This window comes from Nelumbo nucifera, chromosome 5, assembly GCF_055504915.1.
Source record: "Nelumbo nucifera cultivar China Antique chromosome 5, China Antique-T2T, whole genome shotgun sequence".
Lineage (NCBI taxonomy): Eukaryota > Viridiplantae > Streptophyta > Magnoliopsida > Proteales > Nelumbonaceae > Nelumbo > Nelumbo nucifera.
The window spans coordinates 10,821,694-10,845,861 of record NC_142653.1 but is presented as its reverse complement, the minus strand read 5'-3'; the positions used below and the strand labels follow the sequence as shown (position 1 = coordinate 10,845,861).

Here is a 24,168-nt window from a genome sequence, read left to right as displayed (position 1 = left end):
TTCAGGGAGATATTTGTCGTAAATTGAAGCAAATTTTGCGAAATACAGGGGGACTTTGTAATTTAATACTCCAAATTTTGCGAAATTTATCTTAACACGGCTATCTGTTAAGGGCATATTTGAAAGAACTTTCACAGAGAAGCTTCTAGCTTTGCAAGAGGGGCCTTCACATGAAAAGCCTAGAAGCTATGTAAAAAACTGGAGGCTAAGATGCCTTTTAACAGAGCAGCTTCTGGCTTTGGTGCTATCATTATAATAAATCGACTTTGCGATGAAAGCTAATTTCAGTAGCTTCCTCAACGTGGCTTAAGCAGTCAACGCAGCTCAATCAAAGAGCTGAAACCTTGGTAGGAAACCTGGGCTCCGATCAACCTCCGCTTTCTCTCGTTTTCTTTTCGAGTCATATTCCCGTTGCCTTTTGTCTGTCCCTCCCTCATTCCCCACCGGCAACGGACCCCCACCCTCTGGTCCTTTCCCTTCTCTCACACTCACTGAAAAGCCACTTATTAGGGAGTTAGGGTGAACGCTATCTCGTGCAATTCTCCTAGTCTTATTCTTATCGCCAATTGCATCTTCGTAGCAGATAATTCTCGAGCTCAGGCGCCATTGGTCCACCAATTGATGCTTCTCTCTCAATTATCGGTTGAATTTTTCTCATGGACTCGATCTGGAGCCACAATGGCGTGCCGGAAGCTTTCCATTTCTTCATAGCTATCTACTTTGCTGTAGGTTTTGTTGCCGCTAGGTTCTTCTTGGACACCTTCATATATCGTGTAAATACATCCTTTTCCTTGTGTTATTTTTTTTTCTGTATCTGGTAATATTGACATGAAGTAGCTTTGCTTTGATCTTGTTGGGTTGCAAATGTAATCAAATTTTGGTTCAAAAGGCGTTTTTTACCAATGATAAAGATTTCTGTTATTTGGAATCTTAATATGGAGTTACTCAAGTGAATGTGCGTCTGTGGAAACTTGAACTGGAATGCTTTAGACAAGACGAATCCAGCTCAAAATATCATTTCAAATGCTTGCTCTGTTTTTTCTTTTACTTATATGCCATTTTCTTTGCTTTTAGCATTTAATTGACAAAATGCATGCATGGTCTCTGATAGTCTGATTACGTTCTATACGGGCATACAGTTCACATGCACAAATATGCTCGGTTTAGAGAATCTAGTCAATCTATCTACAAAAAATAATAAAAAAAAAAGACGAAACGTTAGATGTGGGAGAGGATCATTTCGTTATTCGGTGGGTAACATAGAGTCCAATACAGTTCCATACAGCGGCTATCTATGGCTTCAATTGTCCTCCTATTTAAATTGGTTTTGTCATCGATCAAATAATTGCCAACGCCGTTGGTGAGAGCACTTCATTAGCCTGCTTTTCTTTAGTTGCTTTAGCTGCTTCTATTGCACGGATATTTAGATAAGTTTGAGCTTGTTATTGCTATTGACGAAAATGCTTCCAGAATATTATTTTTAGCCACTTCTATTGCTGTAATTTAAGATATGATTAAGCATGTCATTACAAATTATAATGAGGGCTAGTAGTTAATGTCTTTTGCCACTTACATTATCATGAAACCATACAATACTGATCTCACGCGCATAAGGTGTTGTGTAGCATTAAACACTCAGGCTATGTATGATTTGAAGGAAAAAGTAGGGAAATGTAAGGAAACCTTTACAAGCCTTGTATAAGTTTCCCTGCCTTTCCCTTCCTTTCCTTACTTTTTCCTTCAAACCAAACACAGCCTTAAGGATTGAAAAGGACTTCAGTTATGGTTCTTATTCTACCATTAGGTTAGTAGGTCAAACTGAAGGATGGATTAAACCAATGCCCCAAAAATCCTGAACCCAATTAAGCCTTATCCCAGTTGTATATGGTTAGATAGAAGAATCCCATTTTTCCATTCCACTCTGTCAAGGACAATTTCCATTGTTAAATTATGACCTTTCAACTTGCAATATGTCACTTCTTAATTCTTACTTGTGCAGTAGACCATCTTCTATGGACATGCCCAAAACCATCTTAGTGTACTTGCCCTTGTTTTATCACCTGTTGGGGCCACTCCTAGGTTCCTAGAAATGCACTAGTTTCTAACTCCTTTCCCCTTTTTTTTTTAATTTTTTGACTCATCCATCTTGACATCTGAATCTCTACCAAACTAGTTTTTGTTTTGTGGACATTGCTTCTTGACTACCCAAAACTCTGATCCATTAAAAAAAAAAAAAACTCTAGAAGTACTGTTCACCAAAATGCCCCATGATGAAAGACAGAATATAGTCATTTACATGCTCAGTTGTCAATTGTCATAAGATTACCAAGTTGACATTACAAAAGAACTCAAAGAATCTTTATCCAACCTTTTGAGGTTGGCTACATGTATAAGCTCAACTCTCTTTCCCTATCTCACATAACACACAGAGTACATACATGTAGAGAAGTGCTTCTCATAGCATGCATATATGTTTTTGTCAATATATTAGTTTCATCTGAATTCTTTATCACTCAAGTTTCTTTGATTTTACTTACCCTTTAGGTAATGGAATGGCTTCTATGAATTTAGTGGATCAAATGGAAAACATTGTCAATTTATTTGCTATGACAAAACACTACTGACGTTGACTTATATTATTTGATACTTTAAATTCTAATCCTTCAATGTTCTTTTTGATTATATTTTCTTGCATTTTTCTCTATTTTCCAGAGGCTGGCTATTTGGTTGTTGAGTACTGGAACTGCTCCAGTAAAGATTAGTGAGGCTAAGCAGGCAAAGATAGTAAAATGCTCAGAGTCTATGTGGAAGCTAACATACTATGCCACTGTTCAAGTATGCGTTCTTAAAATTACCTACAATGAACCCTGGTTCAGAGACATAAAAGAATACTTTAGAGGCTGGCCAAATCAAGAGATTAAGTGAGTGCTAAGTTTTTGTTTTCTTGGATACATCCTATTTATTGAGTATATATTCTTCTTTTTTTGGCACTTAAAGATGGGAGTCAAAAGTCTTTTGTATTGTCCTGTGCATTGTCTGGTATTTCAGGTTTTATTAAATGTTCAAATTAGCATGAAGTAGCTCAGGCCTGGAACAAGAAAAATGAAAAAAAAGAGATCTATGATTTGGGGTAAGTCCTAGGAGAAACTGAGAAACTAGAGGTTTTTCTTTTTCTTTTTCTTTTTTTTTTTTTTGGCATAGGACTATTGAGTTGTTGTAGAGTTCACTAACCCAGGTGCATTCTACAATCTGCACCTCACCTAAAATCTCCCATCCATGAAGTGTGGTGCAATCAGCACCTTGAATCTGCACCTCACCTAGAATTGCTCATCCATGAGAGAATAATTTGTTTTCTCCTAAAATTTGGTTTCAGAGGCAAAATTGTAATTTCCACCAGGTGATATAGTAGAAATCACTGATTGTAGATTTAGTTGAATTTCTTGTGAAAGGAAAAGGGGAGGAAGATAAAGATTTCAGTAGTAGAGAAGAAAAGAGAGGGAGAAAAGAGTAGGAAGTCAACCAGGACTCTTGAATTAACCCTAGCCGCCAACCCCTCATTATATTTATACTTAACTTAAAGGATGAGATATTACAAGGATGCCCTTAGTAGGGCGGCTACTAATGTAGCTGAACAATCACAACTTAAAAACATAAACTAATGGGCCTAAAGCCCAACAACTTCCTAACTAAATAGCTTAAAATAAGAATAAAAAACAACTAGGCCCAACTCAACACTCCCCCTCAAGTTGGGAGTAAATGTCACACATTCCCAACTTGCGTAGGTCATGCTCCAGCTTGTTCTTTAGAACACCTTTTGTGAGAACATCCGCGAGCTGCAGATCAGAAGCAATGTATGGAAGACAAACTTCTCCAAAAGTTACTCTTTCTCTGATAAAATGTCTATCCACTTCAATGTGCTTAGTTCGGTCATGCTGGACTGGGTTATGGGCAATGTTAATTGTTGTCTGGTTATCACAGTATAACATCATAGGTTCTTCTGCCTGTACACCAATTTCTTCTAATAGGGAACGGATCCAGAGAAATTCTGAAACTCCATGTGCCATGGCCCTGTATTCAGCTTCAGCACTTCATCTTGCCACCACTGTTTGTTTCTTACTCCTCCACGAGACAAGGTTACCCCCAACAAGGGTGCACACTCCTGAAGTTGATCTCCTGTCATCAAGGCATCCTACCCAATCTGCATCTGTATAAGCCTCTAGTTTCAACTGTCCATGATCAGTAAACAATATGCCTCTACCCGGGTGTCCCTTCAGATAAGCAAGAATCCTGTCAACTGCCTCCCAATGTTGGACTCGTGGAGCATGCATGTATTGACTTACTACACTTACTGCATAGGAAATGTTTGGTCTTATCATACACAAGTATAGCAGCCGACTCACAAGTCTCTAATATCTCCTAATGTCCTTTACTGGTTCACCTTTTGATGCATTGATTCTATGGTTCTGATCAATAGGGGTACTGATTGCCTTCGTTTCAAGCTTCCCTGTCTCTTGAAGAAGATCCAAGGCATACTTCCTTTGAGAGAGAAAAATTCCATGTTTTGATCTTGCAGCTTCAATGCCTAGGAAGTATCTCAGTTCTCCAAGATCCTTAATTTCAAATTCTTTATGTAGATTCATTTTCAGACAATCAATCTCACTTAGGTCATTCCCCGTGGCAACAATATCATCCACATAAACAATTAGGACTGACACCAAAGATCCCCTGCACTTCACAAACAAGGTATGATCGGATTGATTCTGAGTGTATTCAAAAGCAATCAAGGCCTTTCTGAATCTGTCAAACCATGCTCTAGGAGATTGTTTCAAGCCATAAAGTGACTTCTTAAGCCTGCATACCTTTCCCTTTTCAGTATCATTGTAAAAGCCAGCAGAAAGATTCATATACACTTCCTCTTGCAGATCCCCATTTAGGAAAGCATTCTTCACATCAAGTTAAAACAAGGGCCAAGAGTATGAGGCAGCAAGAGAAAGAAATATCCAAACAGAGGTCATCTTTGCAACCGGTGCAAAGGTCTCTAAGTAATCAACACCATAGGTCTGTATGTACCCTTTTGCAACAAGTCTTGCCTTGTACCTTTCTATACTTCCATCTGCCTTATATTTTACCGTGTAAACCCATCTGCATCCAACTGTTTCCTTGCCTTCTAGTAGATCCACAATGTCCCATTTCTGATTCTTAATCAAAGCTGCCATCTCTTCCTGCATAGCTGTCTTTCACTCAGGTTTGGAGAGAGCCTCACTAACACCCTTGGGTATAGACATTGAGTCAAGGGAGGAAAGAAAAACACGGTAAAAAGGAGAAAGTCCACTATAGGATAAGTACTGTGAAATACAATGAGCAGTACACTTTCTCTTCCCTTTTCTGAGAGCAATAGGAAGATCAAGGTTATCTGTAACAGGGTTAGTAGAATCAATGGGAACTGAAACAGTAGCGGGACCAAGAGGAATACCTGAATCCATGTTAGCCGAATCTGGAGTCTCCAAGGAATTGACAGGAAGTGATGTGAGTTATGTTTCAGTGGAATCAGCCTCCTTGTGAAGTCTCTGTCGTAAGTAATGCTGAGAAGCAGGACGCAAAGGAGGTGGTAAGGTAGGTGACACAGGATGGTCAAGCACAGGAGTAGACACAGGATGGTCAAGCACAGGAGTAGACACAAGGACTGGAACTGGGAGAGGAATAGACTGCTGACTCACTTCCCCAAAACACTTCCCCTGAGAAGGATTCTTTGAAAAGAAATATGTGGATTCAAAAAAAGTGACATTAACATATTGGCTCCTAGAGACTGGATCATAGCAGCAGTACCCTTTCTGATTTTTTGCATATCCAAAGAAGACACACTTCTTTGCCTTGGGGTCAAGCTTTGAGCGGTGAGGACCAAGGACATGTGCAAAGCAGACACACCCAAACACCCTAAGTGGAATATGAAACATCTCCCCCTCAGGAAAAAGGAGACTGAATGGGGTGTTGAATCCAAGTATACGAGAGGGCACCCTATTAATCAGATATACTGCTGTGAGAACTGCATTACCCCAAAACCGAACTGGAACTGTAGATGTGCTCATCATGCTTCTTGCAATCTCAACAATGTGTCTGTTCTTCCTTTCTGCAACACCATTCTGTTGTGGATTGTAGGGACAACTACTCTGATGGACAACACCATATTCTAACAGATATGAAGCAAGGGTGTTTTTCAAAATATTCCCTGGCATTGTCTGATCTAAACACCTTTATTCTTGTTCCAAACTGTGTTAGCACCATCTGATGAAATTGCCTCACCAAGGATGGTACTTCATCACGGGATCTCATTAGGTAAATCCAAGAGTATCGTGAAAAATCATCCACAAATAAGAGAAAATATCGATAGCCTCCCATAAAAGGAACATGGTAAGGTCCCCACACATCCGAATGAATAACATCAAAAGAAGAAGAACACCTTTTATTACTAGGTTTAAATGAATGTCTACAATGCTTTCCAAGTTGACAACCTTCACACTTCAGACTTGACAAACTAACAAACTCAAAAAGTTTTGGAAACAAAAGACTCAAAGAAGAAAAAGGTAAATGGCCCAAACGATTATGCCAAAGCATAATTTGACCCGCAGACCCTGACTCACTACCCCTACTGACATGATGACTCTGATGAGGAGGAAGAACATCTAGGAGGTAGATCTCATTCACTTTACGACCACTCCCAATCGTCCTCTTTGAATCCAGATCCTGCAAAATACAATGACCAGGAGAAAAAATTATTGAGCAGTTCAGGTTCTTAATCAAACTACTAACAGATAACAAATTAGTGCTCAATCTAGGAACATGAAGGACTGAGGGTAGAGAAATAGAATCACTAATCTTGACAGATCCCTTCCCAGCAATAGGAACATGGGATTCATCAGCTGTGGAGACCCTATCTCTGCCAGAACAGAGCTGGTAAGAAGAAAAAATAGTAGAGCTATGGGTCATGTGCTCTGAGGCTCCAGAATCTATAATCCAAGGAGGTCCCTCCTTACCTAAAGTAGAAACATAATTTGCAGTGACGTGTGAACTACCTATGTGAGCAAAGGCAGTAGAGTGGACTCCATCAGTGCCACCTGTACCTTGTTGTCCGCTTGCTGCTGAACTGGAACTGGCTGTATCCCGCTGGTTCAAAAGTTGCCCATACCTCTCAAGTTCGGCCCTTACTGCAGCAGCTGCAACAGACTCCAGAGCAGTTGTAGTAGGAGGGGCCGGAATGTCACCAGTAACTGCCATGTGTGCATTTCCCTTCTTATTTTTCAGTCTAGTCGGCACAAGATGTGGGTGAAGCTTCCAGCAAGTATCTCTTGTGTGTTTAGACTTCTTACAGTAGTCACAGATCAAATTTCTTTTATCTTCCTTCTTGATTTCACTGCCACCCCGATCTCCACTTTGTTTAGGTTTCATAGTACTCACCATGACAGACTGATCAGAAACAGGATTTTTCATCATCACATCTCTCCCGCTCTCCTCCCCTGACACAAAGGCATATGCTTGGGAGGGGGTAACACTATCCCTGAAAAGAAGACGTTGTCTTGCAATATCATACTCAGGATTAAGGCCAGCAAGAAATTCAAACACCCTATACTTCTCTAGATGTTTTTGATAGGTAGTTGCATCCTTAGTGGTTTCCCAAGCAAATGTCTCTAAATGGTCAATCTCCTGCCACAGGGTTTTGTAAGCTAAGAAGCTGAACTCGAAGTAGTAAAGAAGAGGATGAACTTCTTAGATGCAGAGAATGTCGAACTGTGTTAGCAGTCGACTAGGCCTTTATTTAAATATAAGTGAAGTACAAAGTACAATAAAATTACTGGTATACCCCTGATTAGTAATGGGACAACCAGAATACTTAAAACATAAATAGGATTAGGCCCATTAGCAAAGGCCCAGTTACAAGATAAAATTAACATGAGAATGGGCTAATAGGAGACCCTATCAGCCGAACACACTCTAGCATTCTAACACTCCCCCCCAAGCTAAACATGGATATCAATCATGTTCAGCTTGCCAAGTATGTCCTTGAACTTTGTAGTTGCCAGCCCTTTTGTTAATACATCTGCAATCTGCATTTCTGATGGAGTATAAGGCACACAGAGTTCCCCTGAAACAATTCTCTCTCTGACAAAGTGTCGATCAATTTCAATATGTTTTGTCCTGTCATGTTGCACGGGATTGTTGGCAATGTTGATAGCTGCTTTATTATCACAATACAACTTGAGAGGACCTTCAGTCTTGATACCAAGCTCATTAAGGAGAGTTTTGAGCCATAAGAGTTCAGCAACCCCATGTGCCATAGCTCGGTATTCTGCTTCTGCACTTGATCTAGCCACAACATTCTGCTTCTTACTGCGCCATGTAACTAGGTTTCCTCCCAAGAATGTACAGTAACCTGAGGTTGATTTTCTGTCTCCAACAGACCTAGCCCAATCAGCATCAGTGTAGGCTTCAATTTCAAGTCTACTGTTCTTCTTGAATAGAATTCCTTTCCCTGGGCAAGTTTTCAAGTATCTGAGAATTCTTTCCACTGCTCTCGTATGAGGAGTCTTTGGTGAGTGCATGAATTGACTGACAACATGCACTGCATAGGCAATGTCTGGCCTAGTAAGGGATAAGTATATCAGTTTTCCTACCAATTTTTGGTACCTTTCCTTATCACAGTATTCCTCACCCATTGATTCTTGTAATCCATGGTTCGGTTCCATTGGTGTGTCTGCTGGCCTGCATCCCATCATGCCTGTTTCTTCTAGGAGATCTAGCACATATTTTCGTTGACATATGTAGATTCCTTCTCTTGATCTAGCAACTTCAATCCCGAGAAAATATCTCAAATTTCCCAGGTCCTTGATCTCAAATTCCGAAGCTAAGAACTCCTTTAGCCTCTTCATCTCTTTCACATCATTTCCAGTAATCACCATATCATCCACATAAACAATGAGAGCTGTAAGTTTTCCATCCTACCTCCTTGTAAACAATGTATGATCCGCACTGCTCTGAGTGTACCCCACTTTTTCCATGGCCGTACAGAGTCTCTCAAACCATGCCCGGGGAGATTGCTTCAAGCCATACAAAGCTTTCCTTAATTTACACACCTTCTTTCCAACATTATATCCAGGTGGGGGTTCCATGAATACCTCTTCATGTAGATCACCATTTAGGAAAGCATTCTTCACATCCAGCTGATGGAGTTCCCAAGAGAATTTTGCAGCTAATGACAGTAGAACCCTGATTGTGTTGAGTTTTGCTACCGGGGCAAAGGTTTCCTTGTAGTCAATTCCTTCCTTTTGTGTAAATCCCTTTGCCACAAGTCTGGCCTTGTATCTTTCAATTGACCCGTCTTCCCTGTGTTTTACTGTGAATACCCACTTCCACCCAACAGTGCCTTTCCCTTCTGGCAGGTCCACCAATTCCCACGTTCTTGCTTTCATTAGGGCTTTCATTTCTTCATTCATGGCTTCTTTCCATCTTGGATCAGATACCGCCTCTGAATATCTGGAAGGGACACATACAGAGGAAAGAGCAAACACAAAGGAATGATAGGCAGGTGATAAATGTGAGTAAGAGACATAATCAGCTATGGAATGCCGAGTGGTACAAGAACGAACAGGCTTACAGAGAGCAATAGGAAGATCCAAATCTGAATTGAGAGAGTCAGAAATACCTTGGATTGCCGAGACAGGTTGATTTGAGTTCAACTGGTTGCAATCATGAGGCTGAGGGCCCTTCTTCCTTCTACTGTATGTGAGTATCTCTTTCTCTTGCCTGCTGGAGTCATCAGAAGCATCAGCTGAAGCTGGAGTCTCACTAGGTTGACCCGGAATGTTACAGCTAGGAGTAGTGGAAGGTGATGAAAGGGGAACAAAAAAGAAGGGAGACTGAGAATCCTCTTCCATTCCACTAGTCTCCCCCTGAAGAGGATTCTGGGAAGACTGGAAATAGGGTTGAGACTCAAAAAAGACTACATCTCTGGTGACATATTTTTTCTTGGAGACAGGATCATAACACTTATACCCCTTTTGTGTAGGAGAGTACCCCAAAAATATTCCCTTTGTAGCCTTAGGATCCAGCTTGGTTTTCTTTGGATCCTTCACATGTATGAAGCATGTACATCCAAAAACCCGTGGGGGAAGAGGAAATTCTGGAAGAGTGGGACACAACACAGAGAAGGGGGTCTTCATACCCAGTACCTTAGATGGCATCCGATTTATCAGGTATGATGCAGTGAGGACAGCTTGAGACCAATATTGCTTGGGCACATTGTGCTGGAAAAGTAAAGCTCGAGCTGTCTCCATTAGGTGCCTGTTCTTGCGCTCAGCAACTCCATTTTGCTGAGGGGTGTAAGCACATGATGACTGATGTAACATGCCTTCATCTTTCCATGAATGAGTTCAGGGATCTTTCAAAGTATTCAGCTGCATTGTCTGAACGGAATTGTTTAATCTTCTTCCCAAATTGTGTTTCAATCATCTTGCAAAACATCATAGTTATCCGTGGAACTTCTTCATGTCCTTTTAACAGATAAATCCAAGTGCACCGAGAATAATGGTCAATAAAACTGATAAAATAACGGAAGCCATCAATGGAAACAATGGGTGAAGGACCTCAAACATCAGAATGGACCAAATCAAAAGAGGCTTGTATTTCATTACTAGAAATTGGATACATTGATCTGCATTGTTTTGACATTTGACACACATCACAAACTAAACTTTGACTCGGAATTCCCTTACATAAATCGGGAAACAACATAGTTAAAGAAGAAAAGGACAAGTGACCTAGCCTAGCATGCCACAAGTGCAGCCTAGCTCTTGACTCCACACTTTCTGGACTAGTAGTAGCAAAAGCTTGCAGTGCTGAGCTGACATCCGCATCAAAATAGGTGGGTGATAACACACTGGATGCGGTAGGTGGTTCTGGTTAGGGCTGGCCGAAGTGGTCACAGAGTTCACAGTGCTGGTAGCACACCGGATAGGTTTCACTTCAGAGTTCACAGTGCTGATAACACACTGGATAGGCTTCACTTAGACTAAACCAGTTTGGGTACAGTAGCAAATGAAGGTCTGTAACTGAACCAGTTCATAGAGCTGAAGTAGTGCTGATACCAGAAGAAGGGCTGATAACCGACCTGGAAATGATCTGTGACTGAAGTCACCACAGTTCTGTAAAGGTCTTGCTGATGCACCGAAGCTGCAACTATAGAGGAGGCTATGCCTTTACCACTGTTCTGCACAAATCTGGCTGGAGCACCAAAGCTGCAACTGTAGAGGAAGCCCTCCCCCTTTCGGCTAGTGCTAGGACTGCTGGAATCAGTCCTCAACTAGGTCTGTCTTGTACAGACCTCTCTTAGTAGCCAAATAGCTACTACTTGCTAAAAACAACTAGTAGGACATCTACTTCTGGGTCTTACTTCCCTTGAGTCCTACAACCAAGAGAAACCCTAGGTTTGAACTTGCTGAGTTCCCTTACACTCCTAGGTCTTCACTGCAGCAACCCAGAAAGAAAGGAGAAGATAAAAGAAGGCAGCAAGAGAAGATAGTGCACCGGTTGAAACCAGGAAGGAGCTAATGCTCTGATACCATGTAAACTAAGAAGCTGAACTCGAAGTAGTAAAGAAGAGGATGAACTTCTTAGATGCAGAGAATGTCGAACTGTGTTAGCAGTCGACTAGGCCTTTATTTAAATATAAGTGAAGTACAAAGTACAATAAAATTACTGGTATACCCCTGATTAGTAATGGGACAACCAGAATACTTAAAACATAAACAGGATTAGGCCCATTAGCAAAGGCCCAGTTACAAGATAAAATTAACATAAGAATGGGCTACTAGGAGACCCTATCAGCCGAACACACTCTAGCATTCTAACAGGTTTTAAGGGCTGAAAAATAAGCTGCAACAGGTCTATCTCCCTACCTTGTAGAAATTATTTGATTTCTCAACTGATAAGCCCTAGCAACATTCTCCCTTTGTGAATAGGTTTCTGCAACCCCATCCCAGATTTCCTTAGCTGTATTTGCCCATAAAAAATCTTTACCTATATGGGGCAACATGGAATTACACAACCAAGTCATCACCATATAATTCTCCTGTACCCACTGGGAGTTGCTAGTTTCGGGTTTCACTTCCTCACCAATGATATACCCTAATTTCCCGCGAGCACCAATGGCCATCTTTGCAGATTGTGACCATTCTAAGTAATTTGTACCATCCAACCTAACTATAGTGATGGTCTCAGTCCCGAAAAAGGTCTCCAACACCTCCTCCCACTGGTCTCATTTCACTCCCGGGCTTATTTTCAACTCCATAACCCTCCATGCTTCTCAAAAAATGTAAAGAAAATAACTGAAATATGTAACAAGATCAAACGAAACACTTCTGGAACCAACAACACCTTTCTGGTGTCCTAGGCTGTTTTCCCACAAAAGATTCCTTTTCTGTGGAACGAGAGAAGAGAGAGAAGAGGCAGCCACTCTCTCTAGAAGCCTCCAAATCAAGTAGGACTTGAACCGCCCCTTACAGAAAACTCCAAGGAACCCTAAAAAATTAGGGCGCTACTTCCTAAGTCAAAATTGAAGAGTCCAACAGAAACAGGACTCTTCCCCTTTCTCCAGTTTTTCCTGATTTTGATGAGAAACCCTAGACCAGCTATAGGGCACACAGATCCACCAAAAAATCCAAAAACTGGGCTTACCTGAGAACTTCGATCAACCTCTTAAATCACCATGTAGTCGGCTGATCTAGGGCTGCATGAGGAAACAACTCAAGGAACCTTCGGCCTGCTCTAATACCAAGTAGAAATCACTGATTGTAGATTTAGTTGAATTTCTTGTGAAAGGAAAAGGGGAGGAAGATAAATATTTCAGTATTAGAGAAGAAAAGTGAGGGAGAAAAGAGTAGGAAGTCAACCAGGACTCTTGAATTAACCCTAGCCGCCAACCCCTCATTATATTTATACTTAACTTAAAGGATGAGAGATATTACAAGGATGCCCTTAGTAGGGCGGCTACTAATGTAGCTGAATAGTCACAACTTAAAAACATAAACTAATGGGCCTAAAGCCCAACAACTTCCTAACTAAATAGCTTAAAATAAGAATAAAAAACAACTAGGCCCAACTCAACAGATATTTTGGATCAATTTTTTATTGTTCTTTTTCTTTTTCCTTACAGGTGCTAATCAGCTTAGGAAGGTTTACTAAAGTCTAAAAAGTCTTAAGCCTTAAGTAATATTAAATTTGGAACCTATCAATCAAAAAAAATATTAAATTTGGAACCTCATCATTTTTTAGGCCTATTATGGGGGCATTTCCTGGTGGGGTTGTTTCTATTTCCAGAAAGGTCTAGCAACAGAATCACCCCTAGAAAGAAGAATTGCGTTCTTCTTTGGTTGTTTCCCTGAAAACAATTTGAACTCTGACTAGTATAGATTCATGGAATATTCTACATTTCACAAAGCTACTTTTTGATGTTTCTGGTTATTTCATTCTCTTTTGCTGTTGTCATATAGAGGGCCTAGTTGAAAATGGAGATAACCACAACAAAAGAACAGGTTGATGACTGTTTTCTTGTTGAGACCATTGTGAAAAACAAAACCACTGTGCAAGGATCACTTCCTTGGAATCGCCCTCAAGAGAAAATTACCCCATTGATGAACACAGCCCATAGATGGGTCAATTGGTCAAAGGTTCCCAGTTTGATGTAGGAACAAAGAAGCCAAAATTGGAAATATGAATTTTTATGTATCTCTGTATTTTTGATAGTATGGTGTTTTGGTAATTTCACATAATTTCTATAGGTCCAGCCTGGGAATTTGTTATTAGGTATAGTCTAGTGATGGGGTACGTAGTTAGTACTTAGTAAGTTACAGTAGTTTCTTTGAGTTGAAGTATGATAGTGACATTATTGTAACTTCCGTTTCTTGTACATTTTGGAGTGGGCAACTTCTAAAGTGTATATGTATATGTGCTATGAATGCAAAACATGGCTAATGAAATTTTGGGTGATATTTTTATTTTTGTTGTTAAGATTATTAATTCTTATATACCCCTGGGTGATTCTAGGTCCTTGTAGAGTGATTCCAAGTTCTTTTCTTCTTTCGTTTTCTTCTCTCTTAACTTCCTCAAGAATCCTGCAACAACCATTGATCAGCCATTGAAGACTTTGGGAAAACATCATCAAAAAATTCATTAGAAGACTAATATTGATACTAGGTAAATCCTTTCATTGATTTCCCCAGAGTCAAGATTTCATTTTTCAGTAACTGAATAGAACTTAAAAAAATGGATGAAATACAAAGAGGAAAAGGGCCACATATCCTTCCTACATGAATAATCATAAAAGCTAACCCCACTGTTGTTTTCCACTAATAAGAGAACCCTCAATGACCAAAAGTTAAAACACAAGCAGTAAATCATGCCAGGGGGTGGGGGTAAGGCCCTTAGTACAATGATTTTCCATATACCCTTTCTTTTTCTAGTGTGTCATCAGGAGAATTTTCTAATCTTGGAATCCAGTAGAAAGATGCTTTTAAGCTAGTTGGGAAGAACCAGACATTTCTTACTTGTCAACAAAAAAAAAAGAACCTTCCATCTCTTAGAGAGTGTCCTAACAGCCATGAACCAAAACCACCATTTTTCATCCATCCTATGACTGTTTGTCAATTTCCCTCCACCTGTAGATGTGTGCAAGCCATTTTATGTCCCAGCCTTAAACCTTGAAGCAGTAATAAGGTTTTGGCCCTTGTCGAGTCTCCCTCAACAATAGGGCCTGATTCGCCTGAATAAGCTAGCAAAATGTGTCCTTGACCATTTCTGAGTGTCCCACCAATACCAAAATTGTTGGTTTACCACTCAAAATCTTCTTGTTTTGACATTGTCTCTTATGCCAAAACCATTTTGGAATGTCTTCGTATTAGATCATCACCCCAATTCTTTATATCCTATAAATTTCATTCCAAAACTCCACCTAAAACTCCTGTTTTTACAAATTCTCAGGTTTCTCCATAAGAAGATGTTTCATCCTTTTGTGTACAACATCGCTGGAGCCTTACCAAGTTTGGTGACTCCTAAGATCCCCACACTCGGTGTCTAGGTGATCCATGTTTTTTTTAATGTTTTGAACCATGTAAAACTTGAGAATTATTACCTTCTCTTTCTCTTACCATTTTGGCTATTTCAATTTTTTCTATTTATTATGTAACTTGCATGGAACAATTTATGCTCTCTGCTTTAGTTAATGTTGCCAATATGCATGCTTTATATCTCAGATGGTTGATGTTATCCTGATCTTCTAGGACTGAACATAATTTCTAGGAGGGTTATTTACTAGAACACCCCCTATAGTTTCACAAATTTACTTAAACCAATCCTATAGTTTTCATTTTACTAAAACACCCCCTATAGTTTGCAACCTATTTACTTAATCGACCTTGCGCTAAGAAGTGTCTGTTTTCTCATCTGAAAATAGTAACATGATCACCTAAATTGAATGCAAAATGTTCAAGGGCATGGGCCCATGATTATTTATTCCAAAATTACCCTTAACTCTTCTTTGTACAGAAAATAAAAGTGACCAAATAGAGTGGTTGCTCATGTCTTACTAGGGGCAAAAATGGTATTTCCATTTTTATTTGCTTTTGATTGAATTTCTTCAAATGAATGTTATAGCCAAAACTGTCATTTTCCACTGTCATCTAATGGAAGGTCGACTAAGTAAATTGATTGCAAATTATAGGGGTGTTTAGTAAAACTCAAACTATAGGGTAGGTTTTAGTGAATCCATGAAACCATTGGTGTGTTTTTAGTAAATGATCAGTGTTTGGCTTGTAACCAATGCTTCTGAATGTCTCTAGTTTTCTGGTAGCATGGAGTTGATAGTCTTCTAAGATTTTCTTTCTGAAGCTGACTTATTTCTTTGTTTAGGGTTCCCTTGAAGCTTCTCTATATGTGCCAATGTGGGTTCTATGTCTACGGCATTGCAGCCCTTCTTATGTGGGAGACTCGAAGAAAGGATTTCAGTATAATGATGTCTCATCACGTAATCACTGTTATCCTGATTGGATACTCCTACCTATCAAGGTATTAGTTTAGCAGTTTTATGGACCTAAATCTTTTATCCATGACAATTCTGCGTAACTACTTGATTTTCAAATACACTTTGTCAATTCCTATTTCACCTGGGTGTCTAAAAGTTCTGCATGATACCCTCTGCTGATTCCTAATTTCATTTGACAATGATTTTGTCAATTTTAGCCTACAAATCCCTTTTTTCTCTAACTTCTGCTGATAAGCAATAAAGCTCAAATTGTTGTATAGCATTTCTAATTAGCATTTGCTTTTTTTTTTCTACTCTTGTATAACATTCTTGTGTCTTTAGCTCGATGGATTACATCTATTGATCTATCTACTGTGAAAAATATTTTATTGCAATAAATAAGAAAGGGAAAGAAGAATTAGAATGGGATAGAAATCAGAATAGGCTAGACAAGATACCTGTTGCCTATGCATATGTGATCATAATCTATATATACCCTAGAAAGGTGGATGCTCAAAGCAACAGAAAACATCATACCCCCAACCCCCAGTTGGTCCATCTGCTAAAGATTTGGCAGATGTTGGCACCCAGAGGAACATTGGTGCCAAAATGTTCTCTCATGTGATGTCGTAAGGAGTAAGGGCCATGGGCTATCTGTAAATATCTTTCTATCATGACTACATCAAATCCAAACGAAAATATCAAACTGATGTTTTTTTGGAAGTGTGAGGGTGTCTACTCTAGTTAAGTGGAGTCCCCAGAGGAATCTAGAGTTGAGATGACTAGAAGTACATTTCCCTTATAGGTTCTCAAGGTTTCTTAATCCTAAGATCTGTCCCGTTGAGGAACAATCCTCAAAATTGAGTTGTTGGGCTCCATGAGGAGGTGAAGATAGCTACAAAAAACAGCCTATCTATAAGCAAAGAATCTCACAACAATCGACCATCCTTGCACCAAATCATCTATCAAAATGTCACAGAAGTACTTTCTAGATGAAATATGTGCCAACCCCAAAGTGATGAGTGATCAGAACATAATCACCTGTGTGGTCCATGTAAGCAAAAGCCCTGATATTTCTCTCCTCCCAAATTGTCAATAATATTACTGCTTATGTGCTTCCAAATCCTGTTAGCATAAGAGACAAAAATATGATGAGCTTCTCACGACTAAAAAAAGGTCATTACCCAATGTTGGTCCCATGCAGAAATGATGAAACAATATCCAGGTTTTTATGCTTTCATTGAAGCATCTCAAATGTATCAATCTCTAAGTGCACAATTTTCCCACTAAAAGGGACATCACATTAAAGGTGTTGGTAACAAGTATGTCTCGGAAAGGATGGATTGGATATGAATCTAACCTTTGGTATATATTTGTTTCACAAGTGGCTGCTCCAGGACTCAAACCCACATTCTTGTGCTTGTCAGCCTGGATTTTTATCATTGCACCCATCAGTGGCCCCAGCTAACAGCTATTATTTTAGGTGATGGTCCCAACTAGAAAGCTTTACATGGAAATGCCCGGGGTTAGGGGTGCTCAAGATAAAAGCCTTGAAGAAAGATGAGCAAGAAATACATCATAGAGATCAATAGGCCAAATAGGATATGGTCCAGGTGCTTGGGTATATTTGGGTTGAAATTCTGTTTCAGCAGATCTCTGAAGGAAGCCTCGGAGAGTTGGTTTTGCAGGAGTGAAGAGAAGCCAAGCAATATGGAATATGCTACCAGCTGAAGTGGTTTGAACTATATGAACCGAAAGAAACAGTTGAATCTTTGAACATAAATTCAATCTGGATGAAGTGTTCATAAAAAAAAAACATGGTTGGGAAGATTATCTCTTTGTTATCTGTTCATAAAAGCTTCAAGGGATTGAGCATAATGTTTTTTTGACACTGTTTCACATGGATTAAGATTGGAATCCTGTTGTGTTGCTTCTATATGGGGCTTCTTGCATATCTTTGGTGGGGTGAGTTTACCTTGGATGATTCCTACCCTCGGTTATGTCACCATCTCTTCCTGTCATTCTTCTTCTCCCCTTAAAGGCAATAATTGGAACCTTAACCTTAGAAGAACCTTAAGGGATGCAGAAAATGATGAGATTGTTGGCCTTCTCCAGGCATTAAGGGAAATCTATATCTCTCCTTCGTCTCCCAATCAACGCATTTGGAACCTCCACTTTGCTGGCAAGTTCTCAACCAAGTCTTTTTTTTAAGGATATGATTATGGGAGATCTCAAACCCCCACTTCCCTTTTATGAAGACTTGATACTCTCATAGAGTTTGTTTCTTTGTGTGGGATGCATGCTTGGAGAAAATAAATACTTGTGACCTTATTCAGAAGAGGTATCAGGGAAAATTATGCATTTCTCCTCATGCTTGCATTTTGTGTCTTAATAATGGAAAATCTGCTGAATATATCCTTCCCCATTGCAGAGAAACCTCATTGGTTATAGCTGGATCGCTGTCTAGCACATTTTGGACTTTATTTGGCAGTGGCAAGGAAGAGGTCTTGGTAGAAGAGGAAAGATCTACTGAGCCACATCGATACATGTTGTGATGTGTGGTGTGTAGGAAGATAGAAACAATCACATTTTTTAGAACAAGGCTAGATTTCTTGAATATATGATACCCACATTACCAATTTATGCAATATGTGGACTGCAAATTTTGAGGAGATTAAAGGAATCTCTGTGGAGACCTACAAAGAAATATAGTTTAAAGGAATCACTTTGGCAACCCGGGTGATGTGGGTATTGGAGGAATGATCAAGGCAAGGGATATTTTTTTTTTTTTGAGTAGTATCTGTTAGGCTTTTAGTGGTCCTATTGGGACTGATGACACTACAAAGGCAGAGATTATGGCTGCTTTAACTGGAATCAGAATTGCCAGAAGTTTGGGCATCTTGAGTTTGGTCAATGAAGGAGAGACTGTAAACACTATCAACTGGTTAGGAGTGAAAGATGGTGGTCCTTGGGCTTGGAGGCTGGCTCACTACTTGAACGAGGCTAGAGACAGTTTGGGGTCTATGACAGTGACTTTGCAGTTTGTATTAGATTCCTAGGAAACTGAGGTCCCATTTGGTATGTCTTTCCGCACGGTCTTTCGGCTGTTTACAAGCCAGGCAAACTGTGCTGCGGTCTTTTTCCGTTTGGTTTGTAACAGGTCTAACCGCCAAAAGTTGGTGTGCCGAAAGACGCGAGAAGCCCATTTTGGGCTGATTTCGGGAAGCTCCAAATGGAGCTTTTCGTGTCTTTCTCACTTTATTCTCACATGGAAATACATGGAAAGACGCACGGTAGCGAAACTAGCTTCGGGCTGCTCAGATCTTCATGCAAAAGCTCAATGCATCTTTTGACTGTCAGAGCTACCAGAAGATCTTCCCAAAAAGACTTGCCAAAAGGCCCCTGAATTCTTTGGCTGATAGTCTAGCTAAGTCTGGGGTTCATAGGATATCTTGTGTAGTGATAGAGTACAGCTGTCTATCAGCTGTACATCATCTTATGTACCTCTTTTCTGTTTAATGAAATTTCAGTTATCTTATCTAAAAAAAACTTTATACTGTTAAAAAAACCGACATAGGATACTATATTCCACAAGGCCACACAAGAATGTCATCTAAGGTTTTCAGGGTGGATATAGCCTCAATACTCTAATTGTATAGGAGATGGGAAATTTTTAAATTGTGAAATGGTGTAAAAGTCTGGAGAATCATAAAAAAGAAGGGTGTCACACTTGATGAAATTTAAGGACATTATTTTTCCATTAGTAATGAGTGTTCATACATGATGCCAAAGTGTAATTTAAGACCTGAATACAGTTCAGATGGCCTGTAGCACCAGCAACATATTACACAATGTTAGTAACACAGCCAATGCATTTCATTCAATACATAGATAAATAAAACGGATAATTTGATTAGGAAAGTTTAGTGTCATGAACCAAGTGTAATGTGGAAGTTTAAAATGTAAGGATTCCCTGAATAAGGTGTGTTCCCCACATGTACATGTCTTATAATGGTGTTTCACCCATCAATTGCCCCGTTTGTGCAAGATTTTATGAGTTATGACCACCTTGTGATGGTGTAGGTGGATGTGGGTGTAATCTCTTAAGCTATGATATCCACATACTTGTACATGCCTGGTGTAGTGGTGTTGGATTTCAATATGACCACCTTGTGATGGTGTTGGGTTCAATTTGTCCACATACTGAATGGACATTTCTGGAGCAAATACATAAAACATCTTTTAAAAATCATTCTAAAATATCTGTATATATTAGAAATTTAGAAGGTTAATTAAATTTAGAGTATGCAAGTATTGAGAAACGATACTTAGCTTAAAAACTAGATATAGAAGCATAATCTAAGTATAATAAGTGGGATGCTTGTACCTTTATCCATGCCCAGGATCTTAGCAATTGGAGAATTGTATTCCTGTTCCCACATTCATGTCTGCCTCAGTATCCTGCAAAATATTGTTATTTCAAAGTTTAATGGAAGTTTTCAGTGACAAGAAGTGATGAAGGAATATATTGGGCATATCCTGTAGGTTCTTCCGGATTGGCTCAATTGTTCTTGCTTTGCATGATGCAAGTGATGTGTTTATGGAAGCTGCTAAAGTATTCAAATATTCTGAGAAGGAGCTTGCAGCCAGCTTGTTCTTTGGATTCTTTGCTATATCATGGATCATACTACGGCTAATATTTTTTCCATTTTGGGTTATTAAAAGCTCAAGGTTTGTCTACACTATAGGTGCTATTATCTCATTAAAAGACTTTATTAGTTTATTGTTCCTTCAATTATCCTTTTATGATGGTTGTTATTTTCCAGCTATGATATCCGTGAATTCTTGGCACTGTCAGAGCCTTACCCAGCATTATTGTACTATGTTTTCAACACGATGCTATTGATGTTACTTGTCTTCCACATCTACTGGTGGATTCTCATATGCTCAATGATCATGAGACAGCTAAAAAATAGAGGAAAAGTAGGAGAAGATATACGATCAGGTAAAGACAATTATGAGCTTCACCAGATTTGTATTTGTTTCTAGTAATCAATCTCAAGAAAATAATCAATCTAAATAATACACCTATACAATCATACATACATTTGTGTGTGAAACAACTGTAATTAAGTCAGCTTTCTGGATTCTACCAGATATCTTTTTAAGACTTAATAGAGCACAGGTCATAGAAGAAGTAATATGTTACAAGTTGAAGGGGCTAGAAGGGCAAAGGGCAAACCAAAAAGGACATGAATAGAAATAGTAGGAAATGATTTAAGCACCAATAATTCAACAATGGATATGGCATTAAACAGAACGGACTGGCAAAACAGAATTCATGTAACCCACCCCATATAGCTGGGATAAGACTTGGATAATGATGATGATATCTGTTTTTCTTTTCTTCCTCCTTTATTTTCTATTTCTTCCTAGATAAGAGCATGTTATTGGGTGTACATCTCCCAAAACCGTTTTACTAATCCATTCTTTCCCTTGAGTAATAACCTTGATCCATTTAAGACAGTGTTTGGCATTGCTTATTGCCTGAAAAGTCCAGTTTTAAATGGGTCTCTTTTAAAATTCCAGTTTTTTTAACTGATTAAAAAAGGCCCATTTCTTTAAGGAGGTTTTAGTTTTTGGTTTGTGATTAAATTTAAAGGTGCAGGGGTAAGGCTGCATACATCTATCCCTCTCCAGACCCCCATTGGCTGGAGCCTCATGCACTGGGCTGCCTTTTTTTTTTTAAATACAATGGGTGATTTTAAGATTTGAAGAGGGTTAATAGTTCATTCAACATGCTCTATAGCAAGATGAGTGGCGTAAAGTTGGTACTTTGAAGTTCTCACTAAAATTTCTGAAAGAGCATGGATTTAAAAACCATTGTCCAGATAAGTTAAAAACTTAAAAGTAGCCCAGTGCCGCTTCAGCGCTTCTTATTTTCACTACTAAACTTTTTGGAATTGAAAAAAGTATCTATGTTTTTTTGGTTATCGTACACCATGATAGCCATTATAGAGAATCTTTGAATCCAAATTGCCCGAAGTGGCTTTTGAAAGTGCAATGCTATTCAATAAATAAATAAATAAATAAAATGAGACATGTTTTACAAGAAGGTATTGGTTGTCTGGGCATCACACTGCACTTCTTTTTAGTTGACTCTCTTTTATACCTTAGTGCAAGCACCAGGGATCAAAGCCAGATAAACCATCACCTAAGCAATGTTTTTATAAAGAATATAAGAGAACACGTTGATTTGCTATTTTGCCTTTATGCGTCTTTATTATGATTGTTATGAAGCAATATTTATTTTAGTCTTGTGGTTACTAATACAGATTCAGAGGACGGAGACTAAATGGAGGTGGAGACTTTTTATCAAATTGTTATGATGGTGGAGATAGTTTTTAAAGATAATTCCATCCTATTTGAGGTGCAAATATGTATTCAATTAGTTTCTACAAGTGGAAATTTGTGTGGTCCTGATTTTTATTATTTACTCTTTTTTTATATCCTTTATCTTTTCCAGAGAAACGAGTCAGACCACCAAGTGTTTTTTTTTTCTTGATCACTTTGGTGTATATTAGGTTTTTTCTGTATAATTATTTTATATGGATAGCTTATGTTTAAGATGATTCTTTCCAGAAAAAAATGCAATAGTTGCATTCAAATTTCCGCACCAGAATTTCTTGTTCTTCTAGGGGTCGGTACAATGTATTTCAATGAAATACAGGATGTAATTAGAGCAGCTTGACAACAGTGGCTGCAAGATATTTGATTGATGCTCTCATTGTGCAAGGCGAGAAAACTGATGGCAAAAAGAAAATTGGAGGCAAGGTTGAAAGTATTGATACGCATGTATGACATGATTCAATGGGGTGATGCACTTCGATTAGAGAAGATTTAAATTTCAAGATTTGGTATTAACTTTCGGTTCATTTTTGCAGATGACTAGAAATGTTCAAATCTAAATAAGGGCTAATGCAATTAGCCTGGCCAATGTCCAATTTGGCTACAGATCTACACAACAAGGTAGGCCCATGCCACTTTACTAATCACAAGTGCATAGATATTGGGCTATGGTGGAAATTTGCTTAAACTTCTGCATTACTCTTTACTCGAGTTTGACTGTTTGAATTCCATAAATTTCCAAATTAAACTAGTTAGCTATTTGAACCTAAATTGTGGGGCTGGATCGGGAGCTTGTAGGTTTCCTTTTTAAGGAGGGGGAGTTTGGTCCCCCTTGACGACTCTACTATGGCATTGGCATCCTGTCTCGTTCTACAAAGTTTGTAATGATTTCCCTACCTTTACCGTTTTTTTCTTTTTTCAAATCAAATACAACCTAAACCCTAAGGCTGTTTACTGTTTAGCTTGAAAGAAAAGGTAAGGGAAAGTCGGGGAAACCTTACGAAATCTTGTATAAGTTTCCCTACCTTTCCCTTCCTTTCTTTCAAACCAAACACAGCATAAAGGTTCTCTGTTTCTATACTGTCAACTTTTATTGTAACTCTATACTTCCATGATCCCATCCATTGAGTGGTGGCTTGGTTGGCACATAAATTGGGTAGCCCCATACGAGATGTGGTATTGAGCCCTACTATCGGCTTTTAGACCATCTTTGAGAAGAATTATTAATGTTGCTAGATAAAAGTGATGTACGCCATGGGCAATTTAATTACGGCGCTATCAATACCAAAAAAAATGATTCCATCCGTTGTCCTGAGTTGATTTTAAAATTTTGAAACAAACGAGTTCATTTTGTGAGTCACATAATGAACTCCTTAATCACAGCAACGAAGAACTAACTATTGGTTTGGACCCTAGAGCAAGCCCTAATCTACTGAAAGCAAAAAACTCTGTTCCCATAGCATTCAGTATTCATAGGAAGATATTCCCACACGCAACTAGATTTCCATGTTTTCACAGTGTGTACAGAGTTTTTCCTTGCAGAGAATCCCTCCCCCTGGACCACTATGATGGTTGATAAATGGGCTATAGAATACCAGCCAAAGCCAACACTAGATGTAGACTACTTTTGGACAGAGTAAACCTCGATTGCCACGTCTCATATCAACTTAATCTATCCATCAGATCAGGTACAAGCA

General features: G+C 39.0%; 1 protein-coding gene across 1 annotated transcript; it reads left to right on the top strand.

The window, feature by feature from the left end:
• Nucleotides 1–246: 246 nt before the first annotated feature.
• LOC104606459 (ceramide synthase LOH2-like) lies at nt 247–22,742 on the top strand. The gene is made up of 6 exons (XM_010271680.3): nt 247–773; nt 2,713–2,921; nt 15,952–16,107; nt 20,609–20,794; nt 20,890–21,068; nt 22,399–22,742. Exons 1-6 carry the CDS (start codon nt 657–659, stop codon nt 22,416–22,418), a joined length of 867 nt encoding a protein of 288 aa, XP_010269982.1. The 5' UTR covers nt 247–656; the 3' UTR covers nt 22,419–22,742.
• Nucleotides 22,743–24,168: the final 1,426 nt, after the last annotated feature.

Coding starts and splice junctions, on each gene's coding strand:
- LOC104606459 (XM_010271680.3), top strand. CDS start 657: ATGGACTCGATCTGGAGCCACAATGGCGTGCCGGAAGCTTTCCATTTC. Junction 774..2,712: donor TGGACACCTTCATATATCGT/GTAAATACATCC, acceptor TCTATTTTCCAG/AGGCTGGCTATTTGGTTGTT. Junction 2,922..15,951: donor TGGCCAAATCAAGAGATTAA/GTGAGTGCTAAG, acceptor TTCTTTGTTTAG/GGTTCCCTTGAAGCTTCTCT.